Consider the following 21,979-nt stretch of genomic DNA (forward strand, 5'->3'; position numbering starts at 1 on the left):
ATGCTCCAGTCCGAGATTGCAGTGAAACAGTGTTTTCAATACCAGCCTCAAGAATATTTGGTGATTGAAGCAGAAGAATACCTAGGGCCTGGCGACATAACTACCAACTATACACTGACCTTGAAGTTCCAAGGCCGGCTGAATGGCTCCCTGGTTGGCTTTTACAGAACCACCTACATGGAGAGCGGGACAACCAAGTAAACTTCTTGTTTTTAAAATGTACTTGTACCTCTATTTCCACCTGCTCTCTCCTTCTCTCATTTCTCATTCTTGTCTGTCACCAAATTGCTTAAGTTTCTGGGCTCTAGTTCAGTTTTCTGTTCCCTTAAGAAAGATATGGCCTTAAGGACACCTAGTGAAGCCTTGGCAATGCTTACAAGGGAATTTGAGCTGGAGTTTTAAATTCAGAAAAAACATTTATTGGTAATAATCTATCCTTGGTCTTTGCCAACAGCTCCTGCTGATATCACTTGGTGGGGGAGGGGGGTTGCGTGAGGAGCGAGGCTTTTTTGGTGTAGTCCAGTAAATACCATGTAGCTCTGTTTTTTCCCCCCAGTAGCCCCTGAAGTAACAGCATTTTCTGTGGCTAACTAGCACTGTGACAGCTTTCCTGACATAATACTTCTTTGATGTTGTCAGCCGACTGAATGTCAAAACTGTAATGTTCTTCCTGCAGCTTGCTTAAATTACGTGTAGTCAGGTCTGAAATTTGAAGTACTTGTGTTCCAGCTCATCCAAGTTAACTTGCCAATAGTTATAAAGATGCTACAAAGGTTCAGGTACAATTAAAAAACTCAAGTGTATGTAAAGTAGTGTCTCTAACAGTTCCATTAACTTTTTCCCTACCCTAAGTCTTTACTACTTCAAAGTAGGGCTTGAAAAATTCACTGGCTCACGGTAGTAAGACAGGATCCCTGAAGCTATCTTCTGCAACATTTAAAACTTAAGGTTTTTGTTTGGTTGATTGGGTTTTTTTTTAAGTGACTTTTTGAGCTCCTATTATTAGAAGATACTACTGCAATCTGTCCAGGTTTGTCTCATAGCTTTCTTAAGTAGCTGCTGAATAAAAATAATATCTTGAATCAGTTTTTCACAGTTGCTATTCAAAACCTTGTGGAAAGCAACCTAGCAGGCAAGGGACATGTCAGCTTCAGAAAATCAAGTCTGAGGCATTTTAAAGTGTGCAATCAAAATCGGGGAATGCTTTTGACTTGACTCTTTTGTACTCCATTTTTTAAATGAAAATACTACCACCCCTTCACTTTGAAATGTTATAAAAATAAATTCACGAGCCTGAAGTGCTTTAATACTGTAGAGAAGAATACTATAGAAAAACCATGAGAAAATTAAAAATTCTGTCAGCACTGTCAGGTTTACATAACAGTATACAATAAATATGGCCTAGGGTCACACTGGGAAGTGAGGAGAAAATAAAATACTGTACAATTACATCAAAACATTTTAGCATAACGCATGCATCTTCAAGCAGACTAATGCCGAGGCTCTGTAAGCAGTCTTACTTCTCATGCTTTTTTGCTTTTGAGTGCTTGCCTTTCCAATCTTAATGAGGTACTTTAAAATTTTGTGCACTTTTTGTGTGTAATTTCTTGTGGGTTGTGCATGGCATCATATTAGTATCCCATCAACAGGGTTGGAATCCCAGTCCTATTCTCCTCATTTAGATAGACCGAGCTTCAAATCCGTCAGCTTTTCATTCCAATTAAGCCCTATTTTTGTCCTCTAAATTCGCCACGTAAATCTTTTCCCATAGTATTCACTGCCCAATCATTCCCAGTCATCACCTTCCCCCAGCTTGTTTCCTTAGTGTCCTTGAGCAACTAGGACAACTCTTCACCACTACCTTGTTCCTCCTTTAATTTTTTTTCTTTTCCTCTTCAAGCTTCTTCTGCAAAAATTATTAATCCCATGAACACCTAGCTAAGGTTTCCCATTTCTCCCCACATAACCCACATAACCCAGTTTCTTGCCTGATCTCAGCATCTATCTGCTGCATTTCTTCATGGCTCTTAATCCCACTCTTTTTCCCCCAACTGGTCCCAGTATCCTCCTCCCTTCCTCCCAATCCCAATCCCAATCTCTTTGTCCAGACATCTCCCATCCTGTTTCACCCCACTTCCCCCCACACCCCACACAAAAAAAATCTCCCACTTTCTGTCTGCTGCCTACTAATCGTCAGTCTCAGACCTTCAGGCTTTTGCCAATCTTCCCCCCTGCTGCTTCCTCCCTTAGTTCAGTTCTTGTCACATCTGTATTGGAATCAGGCAGCTTCTTCCTCTAACCTACCAGAGAGCAGCAAATGACAGGAGAGGAAGGTTCCCTCTTCTTAAGTCAGTTACCCAGCCCAAGATTCAACCCAGAACTGCCATTGCAGGGAAAGCCCTAATAAGCCTAATTTTTCAGTATGCTGATCGTAGAAAGGATCTTCACAGACTTTAGCTAGTAAGATTCAGCAAGTTTCTACTGAGCATATGCTATAACTTGGCTAACTGTGGGGAAATGTTCATGGGTATGGTAAAAGGTGTGGGCCACTACCTAGCCAAATTTCAAGCTCTAAGTCAGTGCTACAAAGTATAGGGAGTGTTAAAACTTCTCAAAGGAAAGTTTGCCAGATATTTTTTTTCAACTTGGGAAAACAATGTGTTTTTCCTTTGACTTGTCCTTGGAAACAGATGATCTTTACTGAGATCTTCCAAGCAAGTTAGCCTGAGGCAGAAATGGCTAAAATTTGGCAAGTTATAAACAGGTGAAAACTGGATCTTACAATAGGAAGAGTCAGGCAACCTTAATGAGAAATGTTGCCAGCCTGGGCTGTGATATTAGATCAAGAAAGAGGGAGTTAGGGAAAGTCCTCTTCCCTCCTGAATAGCATCAGAACCTGTGGGTCCTGGCAGCTAACAAAAGAGAGGAAGAGTGGCAGGGAGGAGGTCATGGCCCTGAGAGCTGGCTTTTCAACACCAAGCAGCTCCCCAGCTGTCTTCCTCCCAGGATAAAGGATTGCCTAATTGTTGCTGCAGTGCCTTTTGTTTAATCAGTTGGTAAAGACTGATTAAGCTGTCAGGAGAGGTGAATCTACTGCTGTGCTCTGTACAGAGCCCGATCTGGTGAACATACCTAAAAGATCAGCCTCCCCTCACCTTCCCCCCCGCCCCCCACCGCCTGCCAAAAAGGGATTTAGGTGGAAGAATGCCTATTTCAAAAATCCCATTCTGGCTGAGGCAGGATTGAAGCACTCTGGGTATGTCCAGAAGCAGAATCTTAGGTGCACAGGAACTCCGGTAATGAAATCTTAAGCACTTATAGACTTTAGGCATTTCCAGAGTTAAGTGGCAACTGAGCAGAAGTTTGGAGGGCACTGGAGACTGTCAGTTTACCCTGCAGATGTAGTCTAAGAGCTACAAGCAAATGTCGGCCAAGAGTGGATAGAATTTTCACTCTTCAGCTGCTATCAAGAACTAGGGTGGCTATCACAGAGGACAGTCCAGTTGTCCTCTGTCCTCTACTGTTACAAAACTGGATGCCTTTATATTTTTCTGGTGAAGAGAAAAGTCAAGGACATAAAGGCATCGGGTTTCGTATCAATAGAGGACAGAATAGCAGAAAACCAGAATGTCCTCTATGATGGCCCCCCTATCATGAACTGTGCCTGTTACTTTTTCCTTCACTTTGCCAGTAACACAGATGGGCACAGATTCCTTGCCTTTGGGTGTGCATAAACTCAACCCTGACTCAGACCTGGATTTCCTTTCACACAAGTATGAAGTTCCACATGAGGTGTCAGTAGAAGGGTGCAGACTGTGCCCGCATTGGCACCTTTGAACTGGTATTCATGATTTTGTTGGATAGAAGAGATGTCATATGCTGATATTTTTCCATTCTCTGCTTGAATTTTCTCTCTTTAAAAGAATGCCAAAGCCAGCAGAACCCTCAACCCCCCAGATTTCACCATGACTTTATGTTTCTTCCTGAAAGGGCAACATTTTCTTGGGAAAAAGATTAAACTATGTTTGGAGGGAAAAAAATACAAAAATCCTTACTTACCTCAGGGAAAGAATTTCTTTTTTCTATTTTCTTTTCTTTCCACTGAAAATCTGAGTGTGCTGGCAAAACATGGTAATTTATCATAGCTCTAAACGTATCACTGTTTTACTTTGGGAACAACAGCTGGATGCAGTCATAACCGGATCTCCTTTTAATATTACTGGTATATGAACCCCGGTGACACTTCTGGTTCACATTTTAAAGGCCTAGAACTCAATAGAAACTGCAGAGTCTCTAGGACAGTTTTATCCCGAAACTATAAGATATAATCTTAGAAAGAAAATTACATTAATTTTTCTCCCTATTGCCATTTCTCTGCACATGGATTCTGAATCAACCCCCAGGAATGGTGGCAGTGAAACAATGCCCCACTGATATCTGGCAAACCATCACAAATGGATGAGGATAGATAGCTTATCAGTTTGTAAATCAGCATAGAGATTCTCATGTTATCAGTCTTTAGGAACAAGGATATAAAAGTGTCAAAATCTACAGCAACTGTTTGAAAAGCAAGAGCTGTAAAGCTTGGCCCTAGGGATTAAAGTTAACTCAATTGTAAAATACCTTCTAAACCCCAGAAAGAGGAGAAAGGGATATCAAACAACATACAAGGCAGGAGAAACTCCATTAAGCCTAAGTTATTGTAATGTGAATGTTCATTACCCTTCGTGCTCCAAGCCCATGAATTTAAGACTTTTGAGGGACCCTCCAATTGAACGTGAGCAGTAAAAACCAAGACATATTACCTCCATCAGGCTTCTAGATGAACCTTGCCACTATATGTTCTTAATGGCCACAGTAGTATTTAACAATCAAAAGGGGAAGCCAAGGGCAGGAGAACCATTGAGAAATTGGCTGTCAAGTGCTTCTGTAGTGCTGCTATAATTTATGATGCATACTTTTAATTACTTAAAAAAAAAAAAGGAAAATTACCCTGCTACAGCTTGAGCAGCTGCAGAAATTCTGTCAGAAAAGGTCCAACGTTCCAAATTAACAGCAGTGATACCTGTGATGCATCCCTCTATCAATCAAAATAGAGAGCATCTCCATCACTGGACAATGTGCTGCGGGGAAGGGGGGGGACACTTAATTGTATTTCAAGGAGACAGTTGAAACAGGCCCTAGCAACAATTTTATGATTCCATTTTACATTTCCCATCCTTCTATCTACATAGATAATCCGATTTTAAAACTAAAACACTGCAAATGAACTGTAGCGCTGATTTTCTGCTGGATGCAATATTCTCATTTCAGCCATTCTGTACACAGCTCCTTACTGGAGTAAATGGACTTTAGCAGCACTGGCAGACAGCTATGCAGGCTATGCCTATGGGCAGATCTAGGATTTTGAAATGAGGATGCAGATGGTATGGTGCATCATCCCATATAAACACAGAACATATTTTTATCCAGCTAAAAAGAAACTAGTAGCTCTACTAATATGCTAAAGGCCTAGAGCTATAGTATTCAGCTTTATATGGAAGCAAAAACAAATAACCTCATTGGAATGAGTTAAAAAGTCTTTAGGGCCATGAAAGAGGAGCTACATGCCCAGGAGCAGCTAACAGATAGCAGAATTGCAGAAGAAAGTCTAGAGTAGTTGAACATTAAGATCATTATAAAGGAGAGAGGGTCATTAACATTTGTGGAGTGAAAACTTTAGAAGGAACCGGGTAGGTTTTAATTAGCCAAGATTTCAGTTGACTCTCTCTCTGCTGCCTGAACAGAAGCGCTGCTGCCACTTTCAGGCAGTTTGTTTTAAACTTTAGGTAGAAAAGGAATCAAAGCTGGAGATAGTACAACTGCGCCAGTGGATCCCCTCTAAATCCCCCTTTCCTCCTACCTCCCCCTATTCATACATCAGAAACGTGCTCTGCATGTAGCCAGCATACTTTCTCAAGTTTTAAATAACTGCTCAGAAGCTGTAAAAGTTATCATTTTAGAGAGGCTCAAGATGAAGGCTCCAGTCATGCAATGAGTTTTGGGTGGACACAAGTCAGTGCAGTTTCTTCCGGCCACAGCTGTCCTCACTGGATGAGAATCACAATTTCCTTTTAGTTAGCAATGCTTATTTGGGAGCTGAAGTCAATGGGACTACTTAGTTTGGCAAAGAGAACAAAATTTGTGCTTTATTGTTCCTACTCCTATAGATATGTAAGTGTACCCTGTTAGTAATGAGTACTTTCAGAGTTTTTTTGCTAATAAAACCTGCAAACCATCAGTAACAGAAGCCCAAGGCTTATGAACCTGATATTTAATCTTCATAAAATATTTAAGTTGTATTATTATAATCTTATATACTTCTTTAAATAAGGCCCCTTCTACACATTACAGGTATCCTGCAATTAACTGGTTAATTGTGCGATTACCTGGAGACCGGCTACATGGGCAAAGTAGTAGTCATGACATAAAAAGCTCCAACCAGCTATAAAGTTAGACCTAAAAAATGTGTGCTAACTTTCTAGCTGGTTGCTATCAAGCTTTAAGTTGCACATGTAGCAGGGTCACCCTTGTGGCTGGGGCCAGCCACATCATGCACAACCAGAGCTAAGAGTCCTGCAACTAAGACTCTTAATGAGTCTTCTGGACTCATCCAATTCTGGATCCTGGCAGCAAACTGCAGCTGGGGTGGGGGTTGCACACCCCCAGGGCTAGAAGATCATGGTAGCTGTATGTCCCATCCACAGGAGTGCACGGGGCACCCCCTGACTGGGACTAACTAACTGCGAGGTCTCCCAGCCATGGGAACTTGCTTCATGTCATTGCAGGGGGTGTCCAGGATTAGACCCCCCACAGCACTGGCAATAAGGCATGATGAGATCTAATTCATGATCCCACATTCATGCCTCCTGCTATGTATGTGTGGATTGCACATTAGATCCCATTGCACCTTTACCTGCACAGGTACAGGGGCCCTAAGACAAGTAGAAAAAAAAAAAGAAAAAGAGAAACCTTGTAAATTTCTATTCCCTTTTAGAGTGTTACATTGAAATAAACATAAAGAATGTATATAATGAAGGCTTAGTAAAATGCAAACATCTTGATTATTTCAAAGGAGCATTGCAGCCACAGATCATGAGCCAACTGATGCGCGGAAATCCTTTCCTTGCTTTGATGAGCCAAACAAAAAGGCAACTTACAACATAACTATCATCCATGAAGATGCATACACAGCACTTTCAAATATGCCAGTGGAGGTATGTATTTTTGCCTCAAAGTACTGTTTAAATAGAATGAGTCTGCAAAGCAATTGTGCAAGTAACTTGTAGTATGTTAACAGATCCTTCATCATCTGATAACCTGCACAGCATGAGCTCAGTAAATGTAATTTGTCCAATTTTGTAGAATATTTACAAGTTTTGTAATTCTAGCCATGAGAGGTTCAGCAGCAGAACATAACACAGACTTATTGTGCCAATCCCAGTGCAAGAAAGAATCCTGTCTTCTGTGGGCACATCTACATGAGACAATTACTGTACAGTAGACCAATTAGCTATTCAATAAGCATTTTGGCGTCTATACATGCGCACTTATTAGGCTAGAATAAACTAAACTAATTTACTCCGCAACAGGATAGTATTGTAAATAGAAGCACTATCGTGCTGCAGAGTCAAATACTCCATAGCAGTACACTTGTAGACACTGGAGGGGCTGACTGGGGCATGAGGTTGCTTCAGTGCAGGTGCTGCCTGCTGGCTAGACCCGTGCTGAAGCACCTCTGTGCCGCAGTGAGCTTCTCCACTGCACATTGAGCCAGAGGGAGCAGCCCACAGCTGGCAGGCTGAACCCCAGGGTTCCCTGACAGCAGGGGCTGCTCCACCCTAGTTCAATGTACTGCGATCCTGGGCGCACGTGCAGACGCGCAATGATAAGGTCTGAAGCTTACTGCTGCGCATTAATAGGTATGTGTAGATGTGCCCTGTCTGTAGCTAATCCTAGATTCCCACATACCCACATCTTGTTAGTTTGCCTTCCCTACTGATCATATATACATGGTGGCAGATTCCTCAGTGGCATCAGCTAGACAGAGTGGGGGCAGAGGGAGGAAGTCTTTGGAGGCTGCTAACAGAAATCCAGTTGCTTTCTAATAGTGTAGTCTCATAGGCTAACAATAACTATTAAAATATTAATATTACCAAACAAGCATCTGCTGATCACAGGCTAATAGTAAAAGACCCTGCTTAGCAAGAAAACAGGTTTGGGGGAGCTTCTCTCCCTCCCCACCATTTAATTGCAAGTTTAATGGGATTAATTCTGTCCTATTGGTGAGGTTTGGACATTTATCAATCCACCATGACTGTCATTTCCTAAATAGTATTTTTGACCAAGGTGGAAGTTTTTTGGGGAACTCAAGGACATAAATTGTCCACCTCTGAAAATGTCCCATGGCTGGCAGCCAAGAGAACTTCTGATGAATAGGCTAACTCAGTGCCAACTCCCATGTATAATTTCTAATGAATAGATCCGAAAGTTGTCAACAAAATTAAAAAAAGAAAAGTGACACCCAGCCTCCAAGCCATGGAAATTGATACTCTGCCCATCCCTACCCACACTCAAAAAAATATAGCTGTTTCACTGTATATTGTTTTGTTGAGAGAAGCTGAGACATGGTTTCTCTTTAGCATTATAACTGAGAGAATTGTTCTGCCAAAGATAGAGCTGCCTGCTGGACCATTTACAAACTTAAAGCTGAGACCAACTTGTTTTATTAATAATTCTATGAGACCTCAAAGTACATTAGGTATCACCATGGAAAACACATGGGAGAGATCCCTGCTTTATATTTAACTGGTGAACAGGACAGATAAGTGAGTTTGTCATAAACAGTAGAAGAAGTGATAGGGTGGAGCAGGAGAAGGGGTTCAGGGAAGATAATATGGTCATTCAGTTTTATCATATACTGAAGGCCTTGTTTTCCATACAGAAGACAAAGTGGATTGTTATATTATTTGTTAACTAATGTGTTAGAATTCTATATAGACAAGGCAATTGCAGCTACACAGATGTACCTTGACTTATTACCGTGTTGAAAACTACAGCTACCTCGTCTATGAAAAACCTTAGGATAAACATTAGGGCTGGAAGGGACCTCACAAGATCATTGGGTCCAGCCCCCCAACTTAAGGGGCAGGAAGTTAGCTGGGGTCAAATGACCCCAGCAAGATAAGCATCCAAACACAACTTAAACATGTCCAGAGTAGGTGCTTGCACCACTTCTGGGGGGAGTCTGTTCCAGACTCTGGAGACTCGGGCGATAAAGAAGTTTTTTCTTATGTCCAGTCTAAAATGGTCTTCCAGCAGTTTATGACTATTGCACTTAGTCTTCCGTAAGGGAGCACTGGTAAACAGATGTTCTCCCAGGTCCTGAGGTACACCTCTGATGTATTTATAGGCTGCCACCAAGTCCCCTCTGAGCCTGTGCTTTTCCAAGCTGAAGAGTCCCATGTCTCTCAGACTCTCCTCATAAGGCCTGCTGTCTTGACCTCTGATCATGTGTGTGGCTCTCCTCTGGATTTTCTTGAACTTCTCCACATCCTTTTTGAAGTGTGGAGCCGAGAATGGGATGCAGTACTCTAGCTGCGGCCTCACCAAGGCCAAGTGAAGTGGGAGGATGACCTCTTGGGTCTTGTTTGAGATGCATCGGTAGATGCAAGCCAGGGTCTTATTTGCCAGCTGCGACATGGCATTGGTGGCTCGTATTCATCTTGTGGTCAGTCATGACCACCAAGTCTTTTTTAGACGTAGTGCTAGTGAGTGAAGTTTTTAATACATTATGGTATGTTGGGGGGTGGGGGGGGAGGGGAAGAGGAATAGCAAACAAATTGCCATAATTTGTTTTGCTGTTACTGGCAGTGAGAAAATGTGTTGCTCCTATAAAACTGTAGGTATTTACAAAAAAAGTAAATGAGTCTCACACATTTATTGCATTTTAATTAGATTTGTTATATCTGTTGTTTGCTTATTTTAAAGAAATCCATCCAAATCAAGAAACAGAAAAAAAATAAGCCACATAACTAGTAGTATATAGCAAATATCTGAAGTAAACTCTCAGGAAGTAGTTTATTTTTTAAAACATGGTAAAAAATCCTGAACAAATTCTTAAGACTACTAAATACAACTGTAGAAAAAAAAATCAAGAATAATTTCAATTGACTCACAACTAAGTTTTACACTTGGTTACATCTTTATTATCTCACTGTTTTCAGATTTGAGGGCAAAATTTAGTTCATTATTTAATTCATTGAAAATGTTGGAGTGTTTATTGTTTTGTTTCTGCACAATCGTTTGAAGAAGACTAGCTAAAAAGCACTAAAACTTGTTGAAAGCCTCATTTTAAACAAGATTACATAGATACAAACATACATAATTTGACTCCTTAAAATGTAGATACAGTTAGAAATAGGAAATGTTATTCTTAGTGCATAAAAACAGAACACCCTCATAAGCACAGCAGCTTTAAGGGGCCGGGGGAAATCACTTTGCACGTTCCCATCCTATAAGATGTGTAAACCAAGAGAGATAAGCCAGGAGAGACTATACATGATTCTCTTACAGCTCTGGTTTTCATATGAATCTTGCACTCTTATACACACATTTGTAATTTCAAAATAAACTTTTTTTCAATTTCTGCAGCAAAGAACTCCACTGGGTAATGGCTGGACCAGGACTACTTTTCAAAAATCTGTTCCCATGAGCACTTACCTGGTATGCTTTGCTGTGCACCAGTTTGGCTATATAGAAAAAATATCTGCCAGTGGAAAACTGGTAAGTCTGATTCTCATTCTGAACATATTAGAGGTTTAAATTAAATGTTTTCAGTGATTTGAATTTTTAATCAATGAAATCAATCAGAAATAATCAGCAGTCAGTATATATATATATATAGAGAGAGAGAGAGAGAGAGAGCTTATTTTTCCCTACTCTGTTGCTCATTTTATACAGGAAGCTGAACAAGATGTTCACAGTAGTTTCTTCGGGGCCTTAAAATCTGTGAATTCATGTTGCACCTGTTCTCTCTTACTTAGTAATTAGCTACAGTAAATAATGGTGGAGTGGAACTGCATTTATTGTTTAAAAATAGATATTGTATGTTGTAATAGGGCCTAGAGACTGCAATTATGACTGGTACAATAGAAACTTGTAAAGAGGGAGTCCTCGCCCTGAATTATTGGAACCTCAGGTTTGAACCCCAGTGATCTGAGTAGGTTTAGATCTGAACCACCAAAATCTAGATCTGTTCTTATTATTTTTGGACACAAACTAGAACCAAAGATGAAGGAATCTATTTTTCAGCTCTGGTTTGGTTTCAGCCAAAAGCTTGTAAAGGAATAGCTGGTCTCAGGAGATTTCTGCTATGCAAAAATCTTGTGGAAATAGCTTACAGTTTTCTTAACAACTGGGTTGTTGAAGCTGAAGTTTTAACTAGTATTTGACCTTTAAACCAAACCCCTCATTTTCCCTGACCCTGATCTCGAATACTCAACTCACTGTGAAATACAAAGATTTTTCCAGAGTTGCACTTTCGTTCTTTCTCCTTCAAATTGTAGCCCAAGCTTTGCAGTCTGGCTGATTTTAGCACAATTTCCTCTGAGGAATTTATAACTGTTTTAGAGGAAACATTGCCTAATGACTGGGAGTACAGATTTCTGGATTATCCTCCCAGCTCTGCCATCGATTTGTTATATAACCTTCTTTGGGCAAGGTGCTAAAACTATTCTTCCTTAATTTCCCGATTTGAAAATGGGATCAATACTTGCCTACATCAGAAAGGCCCATTACTCTGCAAATCTGGGTTTTACACCCCCCCCATGTTTTGTCACATTTTTGTACAAAGCTTTAGTGAAATCAATATAGTTTTTGCCATTCCAGCTTCATTCCTGACCACTTTTTCCTGAGCGCTGCTTCTGAAGTAGGCCAACTCCTTTGCTAAAAGCCTAGCAGGCCATACAATGCTAGCTGCAGAGAAGCCATGCAAAATGGTCCTAAAGAGAGTGTCTCAGTAGGAAAACATAAGGAATTGGAAAGGGAGAAGAAATAAAAATGTGATTGCACAGTGTGCAGTCTTTGTCCCTTGAAATGTTTTTTTTACTTATACCACTGCCACTGTAGATGCACCCTGACAATAAGTTGAAACCAGACCCCACTCAGTCGGCTTTGAATCTAAGCCCTTGACCACATCATCAGGGGTGTGGTTAAGACTCAATAGCCTATACATAGCCTAAGATAGGAGCAGAAGGAGACAATAAACAGAATGAGGATGGATTGGAAGTTTAGGAAGAGGCTGAAAAGATACATCTCTTATACAACACACCATTTTTTCCCCCCAAACCACAGGGAACAGGAATAGGGCTGTGCAAAACAGTACCATTTCATTTTGACTTCTGTTTTGCTGTTTCAAAGGGACAGTGTTTTGTTTCATTTCAAAGCGCTGTTCTGTTTTGTTTTGTCAAAACTGTTTCAATGTTTCACCCATAGGCTATAATGGGGAATCATGAAAATGCCTAAAACCTTGTCATTTCTTGCCTGATTCAGATGAAAACTGCAGGGATGGTAACCCCTTCTGAAGGCATGAAGCCTGCCAAGTTTCAAGGAGATAGGGGCAGATGTTTCTAGGAAACTGCACCGCAAAATGTTGAAAGGAAAACTTGTATAACTTGCTGGCAGCGGCAGCCTCCTGTCATCCTGCACACAGATCCGGGGGTCCGCACCCCCAGGAGTGCTGCGGGGCTGTGCCAGACTCCTCCCAGGGGTGCAGACCCCTGGATCTGCATGCGGGATGATAGCAGGCTCCCGCTGCCGGCTGGGACTGGCATCGAAGCCAAGCAAGCCTGGCTTTGAAACTCGAAACGTTTCAAATGCCCCCATTTCGTTTCAAAGCCTTTTGTTTCATTTTGATTTTGCTGTTGTTTCAAGCTTGAAACAGCTTCAAAATGAAACACCTAGTGAAATTTCTCACAGCCCTAATGAGCAGGCTTGGCTCCATAGCTGCTGGTACTCAGTTACTTACCACAAGCAAAGATCTTCCTTCATTCTGCCTTTCAGGAACTGGACTGCCTCTGCATGGGTGGGTCCATTCCCAGACCAGCTAGAACAGCCATTGCATGTGCTGGATCCAGCAGGGGTGGGTGTGGGGGCAGCTTCGTGGGCCTGACCCAGCCTATGGGGCTGCCCATTTGCCATTCACATGGCCTGTGGACTGACCCTGCACCACTCATCTAGCCCACAGGGCCAGATGAGTTGGAAACTCCTCATTTAGTGAATGGTATTAATATCACAGCCAGTTATATGGAGAAGATTCACCATTGTGTGAAATGATATGTCAGTGCTTACTTTGATTTCTTCTGTTTGACTTGTTTTGATTTCCTCTGTTTAAAGGGAATGGCTTTCACTGCATCTCTCTGCTTTGTTTCACAGCTCAGGATTTATGCACAGCCACAGCAGATACACACAGCAGAATATGCAGCAAATGTTACAAAAATTGTATTTGACTTCTTCGAACGCTACTTTAACATGAATTATTCTCTTCCAAAATTAGGTGATTACTACCTCCTATGTTCTTCATTTTCTTAATCTCAGTTATGGTTTTGTTTCTGTTTTGAATCACTGTCATTTCATGGAGGTGGGGGAAGCAGGAAAAGAGAGGACTTAACATTCTATTTCTAATTTCTGAAGTTGTGCCAACATCTGTTGGCATCCGTATCATTCAAGTCACCCTAGTATGTCATGACGGCAGATACGGACTTAATTAAGATGTTCTCCTCCCTTAGTTCTGGCAGCTGAATTCAAACACTGGTGCTAGTGTAGCTATTTTTGTATCCAGTTGTAAATAAGAGAAAACATTGGTGACATCAGTAGAAAAAGCAATATGGGCTAAATAGAGCCAGATGCTCTATTGTGATAAACATGTTCCACTTCCATTGAAGCTTCTGGAGCAAATTCAGCAATGATGTAAGTGAAGATGTAAGTGACACAAAGAGTGTAAATCAAGTTCTTTTTTTTAACTGGGAATTAAGTGGTGTGCACCTATTTCCATGATGGCTGAATTTGGTCTTCTGTCTAATTTTTAATTTTCTGCTGATGGGCTGAATGAAGACCCAGATCCAGACAAGCCTAGATACAGATCCAGATTTGGCTGCAACTCTTTCTAACATACCAAAAGAAAACACTGGATCTAAGCATCCCTGACTCTGAGACATTTTGAAATCTGGATTTGATTTGTGCGGTCTCAAACAGTAATGCTGGAATACCATGAGTGCTGTGAAAGAGCCTTAGAGGTGACCCCTGCTATAAAGTAGTAGTTTACTACGTTTCACGGACATAAAAGGATGAAAACTTCAAAAAGAAAAAAGTGAAGATAGCAAGAAGAAAAAGAAGCCTTTCTTTTTAAAAACAAAATAACATTATACACCCTAGTCATCCCATATAAAGTAATGGATATTTTAGTCTTTGATAGTTGCTTTAGATGCAGTCTTTAATATCATTTGGGTCACTATGAATTTCTACGTATCCTACAAATGGAACTAAAATTAGGAGATCTAGTTTTAGAACAATAGCTCTTTTACTTCCTTATAAACTAGTTCCAAATTGTCCTTTCTATAGTGGGGGGCACAAACTGGACACAGTACTCCAGATGTGGCCTCAGCAGTGCAGAATAAAGCGGAATAATTACTTCCCTCGATCTGCTGGTGTTCCTGCTAATGCAACCCAGTATGTTGTTAGCCTTCTTAGCAACAAGGGCCCACTGCTGACTCATATCCATCTTAACATCCACTGTAACCCCCCAAATCTTTTTCTGAAGACCTGCTTCTTAGCCAGTCAGTCCCCAGGCTGTAGCTGTTCATGGGATTCTTTTGTCCTAAGTGCAGGTCTTTTCACTTCTCCTTGTTGAACCTCATGAGGTTTCTTTTGGCTCAATCCTCCAATTTGTTGAGGGCACTCTGAATCCTAGTCCTACCCTCCAGTGCATCTACTAAACCCCCACAGCTTGGTGTCATTCACGAACTTGCTGAGGATGCAATCTATCCCATCTTCCAGATTGTTAATTAAGATATTGAACAAAACTGGTCCCAGGATCGACCCCTGGGGTACTCCACTTGATAAAAGCTGCCAACTAGACATTGAGCCATTGATTACTACAATTACTGAGCCCAACAATCCAGCCAGCTCTCTATACACCTTACAGCTCATTCATCCAACCCATACTTCCTCAGCTTGCTTACAAGAGTGTTGTGGGAGATGGTATCAAAAGGCTTGCTAAAGTCATGGTATATTATGTCCACTGCTTTCCCTGCATCCACAGAGCCAGTCATCTCCTCACAGAAGGAAATCAGGTTCATTAGGCCTGATGTGCCCTTGATGAATCCATGCTGACTGTTCCTAATCACCTTTTTCTCCTTCAAGTACTTAGAAATGCATTCTTTGAAGACCTGCTCCATGATTTTTTCAGGGACTGAGGTGATGCTGACTGTTTTGTAGTTCCCTGGATCCTCCTTCTTCCCTTTTTTAAAGATGGGCACTAAAATCTGATGCACCTACAGATTTTAGATTATGCTCCACATAGTTGGGAACATATAGCTCAACTCTCCAGTTTGAAATGAACTTCTTTCTGTCATACTTTTATAATATTATCCTTTATTATTAAAGACTAGCTAGATCACAAATGAATCAGAGTTTTTGCCAAATGATTACTTACAAAAATAAAATTCAGACCACATTAAACTTCCATTATTACTTCTGTTGGATCTGTAACTGGTTCTACAATGTGTTTCATATACCTTGCTAGGTAGTCAGGTATGATGCAGAAATCAAGGTGGTTAGAATTACACAGAGCCTGGTTATTTCATCTTTCCATCAGTGTTCTGAATTAGGCTTTTGATCTACTTTTGACTCCATTTGTACTTTGCACTGACCCACATAGAAAGGCTGTGGTCATTACTCACAGGAAAAATACAAGTCCTGTTCAGTCCATAATTGTCATTGAACTTGTATTGATTACTGACAGGGAATAAGTGACCCTACAGATTGTATTGATAAAAAGCAGATATTCATTTGCTATGTGAGGGATTTACTTCAATTAACATGTCAATAAATATTTTTATACAAGAGTGTGACAAACAATGACATGCCTCATTATGCTACTGATAGGGAAGGCTATAAACCATTTGAATCTATCTCCTGAAACATTATGAATTACTGGAACCAAAGTAAGTGATGCATCATATGTATACTTCCAGAAGCTTGCATAGCACCACATTTGAAGACAGATCCTTTTGCTGGTGAAATTTGTCATAGCTACATTAAAGTCAAATGACATTATGACAGTTTATATCAGTTGAGGATCTGCCTTGTGGTAACTGCATCCTAAAAAACAGGAACAGATCCTAATGTTCATTTTTTGATTGTAGTGTAATGTGAAAAACCCCCAAATGGTTGGCCATAAAGTAAGCTAACAAATTATTGTGCTGTGAGTGAACAGACACACATCATCATATTAAAACAAAATGAAGTATATATTTAAATTTAAAAAATCTTAAATGTCACAACACTCAGTCAGTTTGGTTTCTTTCAATGCAGATAAGATTGCGATTCCAGATTTTGGTACTGGTGCTATGGAGAACTGGGGTCTGATCACATACAGAGAAACAAACCTACTTTATGATGCTAAAGAATCTGCCTCTTCTAACAAACAGAGAGTAGCAGCTGTGATTGCCCATGAGCTGGTTCACCAGGTAAGCCTTATAATAAGTTGAATTTTTAAAGCACTGAAAATGAACTGTGGCAATACTTTATTTGTGGAAATAATCAACCATGAATCTTGTTTCCAGTTCTTCTAAGCAGATATGCACTTCACTTGAAAAGCGAGTGCACAAAGGCAATTCTATATTAGAGCTCCACAGTACTGGAATTATTGCAAGCATATTTTTCTAAGAAAATAAGATATTTACATCTAGAATGTTTGTCAGCCTCTGAAAATCTGCCTGCTACGTCACGTGCACTTTCATTTCCGTATGCAGATGTTTGTTTTGAGCATGCAGATAGATGCAACTGTAAACAGTGGAGGCTGCCTGAAACTTTAACCTTTGTAAAGGTAAATGGGCAAATCAAGGTGGTTAGAATTGAGGAGAAAACCATAAACACAAATTAGTTGGCTGAAAATATGAATCAATAGCAATTACCTCTGTGTTGAAATCAGCTATGGTCTGATAGTCCCTTTATAAACTGAGATTTATGACAATTGCAATCCTGTAACAAGTAAGTGAAAGTACTTGGAGAAGAGTTGCAAAACTCTAATATAGACTTATCACTAATATATATATGTTGCATTTTTTAACACTTACATTTATAGTGGTTTGGGAATATTGTGACCATGGACTGGTGGGATGACTTATGGCTAAATGAAGGATTTGCCAGTTTCTTCGAGTTCCTGGGAGTAAATGCTGCGGAACCTGACTGGGAAATGGTAATAATTCTTTTCCTATTATTACTTTGTTATTTTTTAATGGAGTGAAGTAAGTCTGATGAAAATAAGGGGTCACAGTGAATATATGCATGCCTATAGATATATAGGCATATATAAAAAAGAGGACTCAAACTGATCATAGAAAAATAGGATTGGAAGGGACCTCAGGAGGTCATTTAGTTCAACCCCTGCTCAAAGCAGAACCATTCCCAACTAGATCATCCCAGCCCAGGCTGGGCTTTAAAAGCCTTCAAGAATGGAGATTCCATGAGTATCACATTGACCGACGCAGGTTGGAATCTGTAAGGACTACTCAGTTTAGAAACTTTCATTTCAACTAGATGTTGGCCTGAAACTGGTCGATAAGTAACATTTTTGCTTACTGGAGAGAGTACTATTTAAGAGCGAGTAAAATAGTGTAAGAGTAAAATATTATTCACAGTCAAGAATGAATAAGTGGATTCTGCACCTGGTCATGGCATTTCTACAAGGCTGTGGTAACCCTGCTCCTAAAAGATGAAGATTCTTCTTTGAATCATTCAATATTGCAGAAGTGTCATTTTTTGTGGCTGCAGAGCCACAGCCCAACCTCGAATCTCAACTCTTCTGAATTCTGATGGATTCGAAAGGGGACTATTATTGTTCACATTCAGCTCCAAACCCACCACCGCACACTTTTAGTTCCCTATGTAAAGGGGAGTCAGTTTTTCAATTCCAGCTGCTACCAGTGTTTCCAGCACCATGTCATACAACCCTGCTAACAGCAGCAATAATCATGATGATGTCTAAAACAGTGAAGACAGTGGGTAGGTTGTTTTATGAGAGCTTCCAGCAGTGCTAGCTAAATTACTCAGTTCCATTTCATGACTAAAAGAAAAAAAGAGAGGCTCTCTTTACAAGTGCTTTAGATGCAGAAGAATGATAGCCATGTACAAATGAAGCAACTATTGTCCCTCAGAATCAGAAAAGGTAGTTCAGAGAATTTTGGTGTTTATATTTTGCCGTCAAATATCCAAAAATTAATAAGACTCTAGTCCATTCTTAATATTATACATTCGTTTTGACATGGGAAGCTGTAGCATATTAGACTGCTAATATATTAGGTCCCTTATACCAAAATAGCAGCCATTGGCACATTTATTTTAGCAGTGTTCAGAGCAAATCTGATGCTTTCAAGTAAAGGCAAGACCCCCGGTGCATAATTTCATTTGTGTAGTGCAGTGCTGCATATAAAGGGTAAAATCCTTCCTGGATCAGTCCTTCTACGTCCTGCAGTGCAAGATTTAGTTACTCTTATTTTAGCCTATATAAGTACAAGCGTTATAAATCATAAAATTACGCTCTTTTTTAAAACCAAGGCATCGTATTCAACTAAGGCAGCGGTCCCCAGTCCACAGCTTACAGAAAGTATGCTGAGCATTAGACCCTGTGATGTTGTTCATACTCAGAAGAAAATTTGCTTTCGAAAAATACATGTTATTTTAGGCTGACAGGTAGAGCAAAGTATGATATTGGGTAGAACATGTTGCTTGCTCTGGATTGTTGCTATGGGTCAAAGGTTGGGGACCTGTGAAATAAGACACAGGGATCCAGGTTTTCCATTCATCATGGAGAAGTGTGGATTTTTCCCTTTTAAAGAGAAAAACAAGGGAATTACAGGTTTCCCTTTGCAGGCTGGCAGACTTCTGTGGGGGGAGTGCGAGGATGGCAATCAGGCAGGGGCGCCATATGCATGTGCACCCGCATACAGGTACATGGCAGCCAAGCAGTGTGGAAAGTAGCTCCTACAGCTCCCTGTAGGTAAGTCTATGGGGGTGGGGGGCAGATTGAGACACCCACAGTAAGGGAAGAAGTAGGGCAGGGCTGGGGCTCTGCCCAGCTGGGGTGGTATGTGGGGCCTGGGCCTAGGATGGGAATGCAAGGCTGCAGGGTCTGGCCAGGGAGCAGGACAGAGCCAAGCATGGCTCGTCTAGGTGGCTGGTGGGGGCTGGCTCCCGGCCACTGCATGCACTCCTGGGGAGAGAGAGGCTTGGGAGAACACATGCCCCCCAGATTTATACATAGGGTGGGGGCAGATACAGGCTGCCTGCTGCAGCCTTGGGGCTCCCCACCCTGCTGTCCTCCCCTCCGGGCCTATGCAGCAGGGTGGAGTGGGCAGACTTGTTGCCGCTGCCAGAAACCTGACATTGGCTGCACTGCCATGGCAAGCTGTCCCCTGCCTGCCCAGCAGCTGTGGGGGTGGGGATGTGGAGGGCTGGGGGGCAGAGGGTTGCAGGTTAGGAATGAGAGGCACGAACAGGGCCAGGGGGCAGCAGGTTGCGAGTGAGGGGCACCAGCAGGGCCAGGGGGCTGTGGCTTGGGAATGAAGGGCAATGGCAGGGCACTGGTATAATCAGGGCTGCTCAACACCACAAAGCAGGAAGGGGGAAAACTGCAGCTAGACCCGTGTCCTGGTGACTGAAGAGGGCAGGAGAAGCTCTGATTTTCTGATAAAAGACCCAAAATAAAACACCAAAATATATAGGGATTTAGAATTTATTATAATAACTGAGGCACTGGTAAGCTTCCAAAATGCTCTAAAATTGTAAATATATTACTAAAATATTGTGTTTAACTGATACACACACACACGGCATTTCATTTTAATCACAGAAAAATGCGGATTTTAGGTTTTTATCTGAGAATTTGTGATTTTTAAACAAAGACAACCAGGATCCCTGATTACCACAGTGAGTTGTTGTAATGGAAAGTGATACAAATATGTACTCCTTTTGTTCTGTTAACCAAGAATTACTATAGACTATGTGTTACAACAGCTTCAAAAATATCACAAACCATTAAAAACTACTTATTTTTCTAGCTGCCTACTTCCATTTTCATAAATAAAGCCCTCAACACATCTCACCCATTGTCCTAATGCTGCAATTGAGTCTCCTTTTCAGTGCCCACCCTATCCCCCCTCCCCCTTCCCCATTTCATTATAACACGCATGGAAGAACAGGGGTTTGTAAGAGGCAATTTATCTCAGCGAAGGAGAAAATGTCCTACTCTAGAAGTATTGTGCACATGTAAATATACCTTTTGCTTATGAAGGTGAAATTTCATTTTGTACCTCCATATCCAAAAGGTGAGACTGACACTCAACTTAAAGTCATCCATCAGAATTAGACTCAGAATTGCATCTTGTGCTTGATTATACTTTATTTTTATTTGCATGCTTTCTTTCTTTTCAGCTTGACCAGGTTTTAATAGATGATGTACTGCCTGTGATGAAGGAGGACTCTTTTACAACTTCCCATCCTATTGTGGTCAATGTTTCATCTCCAGCTGAAATAACATCTGTATTTGATGGAATATCATACAGCAAGGTAGGAAATGCTTCACAGCGTATTCTTGACTATAAAGAAAGGTGGGTTTTATAGGAGGAGACAAAATACAATTGAGTTCATAAATAATCAAGCAGTGTCTGCACTTGCCTCTCTCTAAAATCTTTTCTGCCATTGCCAAAACTGTTTCAAGTGGCAGTAAATGTAAGCAATAGTGTAGTAGGGTTCCCAGAAGATGTATGCTTTCCATGCAGCATGTCCAGAAAAGTGGTGGTTAAACTCCTGGTGGCTTCTGAAACAAGATCCATGCTAAAGCACCCTGTCAATGGGAGAAACTCTTGCTTTCTGACTCTCACAAGAGCCTGTTGGAACCAGTTGTGTTGTACAGAGGCTCACGTTTCAAAATACCGAGCAGTTACAAGTCAGGGTATACCACTGTTGTGACTGCAGCTCATGTACACTTACCCAAGCTAAGTAACTTAGCCCCAGCAGCATGAAGCTCAATGCAGGCTGAAAAAAAATCTTACCCCAGATGTTTGGTACTTCCTTGTGTATCTACATTGTTAGCCGGACCCAAGGTAGTTAGTTTAAAGCTAAGGCAGCTGTATATGAGCTGCAGTCACAGCAGTAACTGTGCTATAAATGTTCCATTCAAGGAGGATGAAGTAGACTTCTGTCCTACTCTTTAGCTCTGAAGGCTCCTAGCACTACTGAAACAGTACACATATACAAATATAAGGTACAAATGTTTTTATGTGAGGCCATTTCCTTCAGGAGGAGTGCATGCAAGGGGAAGCCAAGGATCTGGGCTGGTATCCATTAGGGCTGTGTGAAGCTTTGGTCCCTGATTAAGTGAAGATTTGGCCCAATTCAGAGGCCGAATCTCCATCCAAATCAATTTAGGAGACCCTTTAATCTCTCTGAATCGAATCAGAACCCTTCGAATCAATTTCGGAGATATTTGGAGATTCAGACATAGACGCAACTTCAAATGTTTTTTCTAGGTACCAGGTGGCTCATCAGTGCTGTGATGCTGGGGCATATGGAGTGTCCCACAGGAGTCTGTGGGGGGGGTCCCTAGCGTGCTCGGCAGCAGACCCTGAAGTGGACCAGAAGCACTTCTGGGCCACTTCTG

The 21,979-nt window shown here is 41.2% G+C and overlaps 1 protein-coding gene across 1 annotated transcript in view; it reads left to right on the top strand.

The window, feature by feature from the left end:
- Positions 1 to 21,979, top strand: part of ENPEP (glutamyl aminopeptidase) — a 62,240-nt gene that overhangs the window by 744 nt on the left and 39,517 nt on the right. The window contains 7 exon segments of the mRNA XM_006025540.3: positions 1 to 197; positions 7,115 to 7,256; positions 10,693 to 10,824; positions 13,474 to 13,594; positions 16,633 to 16,787; positions 17,405 to 17,518; positions 20,752 to 20,886. The exon segment at positions 1 to 197 is cut by the window's left edge and continues 6 nt beyond it. Coding sequence (XP_006025602.1) covers positions 1 to 197; positions 7,115 to 7,256; positions 10,693 to 10,824; positions 13,474 to 13,594; positions 16,633 to 16,787; positions 17,405 to 17,518; positions 20,752 to 20,886 — 996 coding nt within the window.

The sequence above is a fragment of the Alligator sinensis genome, unplaced genomic scaffold (genome assembly GCF_000455745.1).
Source record: "Alligator sinensis unplaced genomic scaffold, ASM45574v1 scaffold861_1, whole genome shotgun sequence".
Classification (NCBI taxonomy): Eukaryota; Metazoa; Chordata; order Crocodylia; family Alligatoridae; genus Alligator; species Alligator sinensis.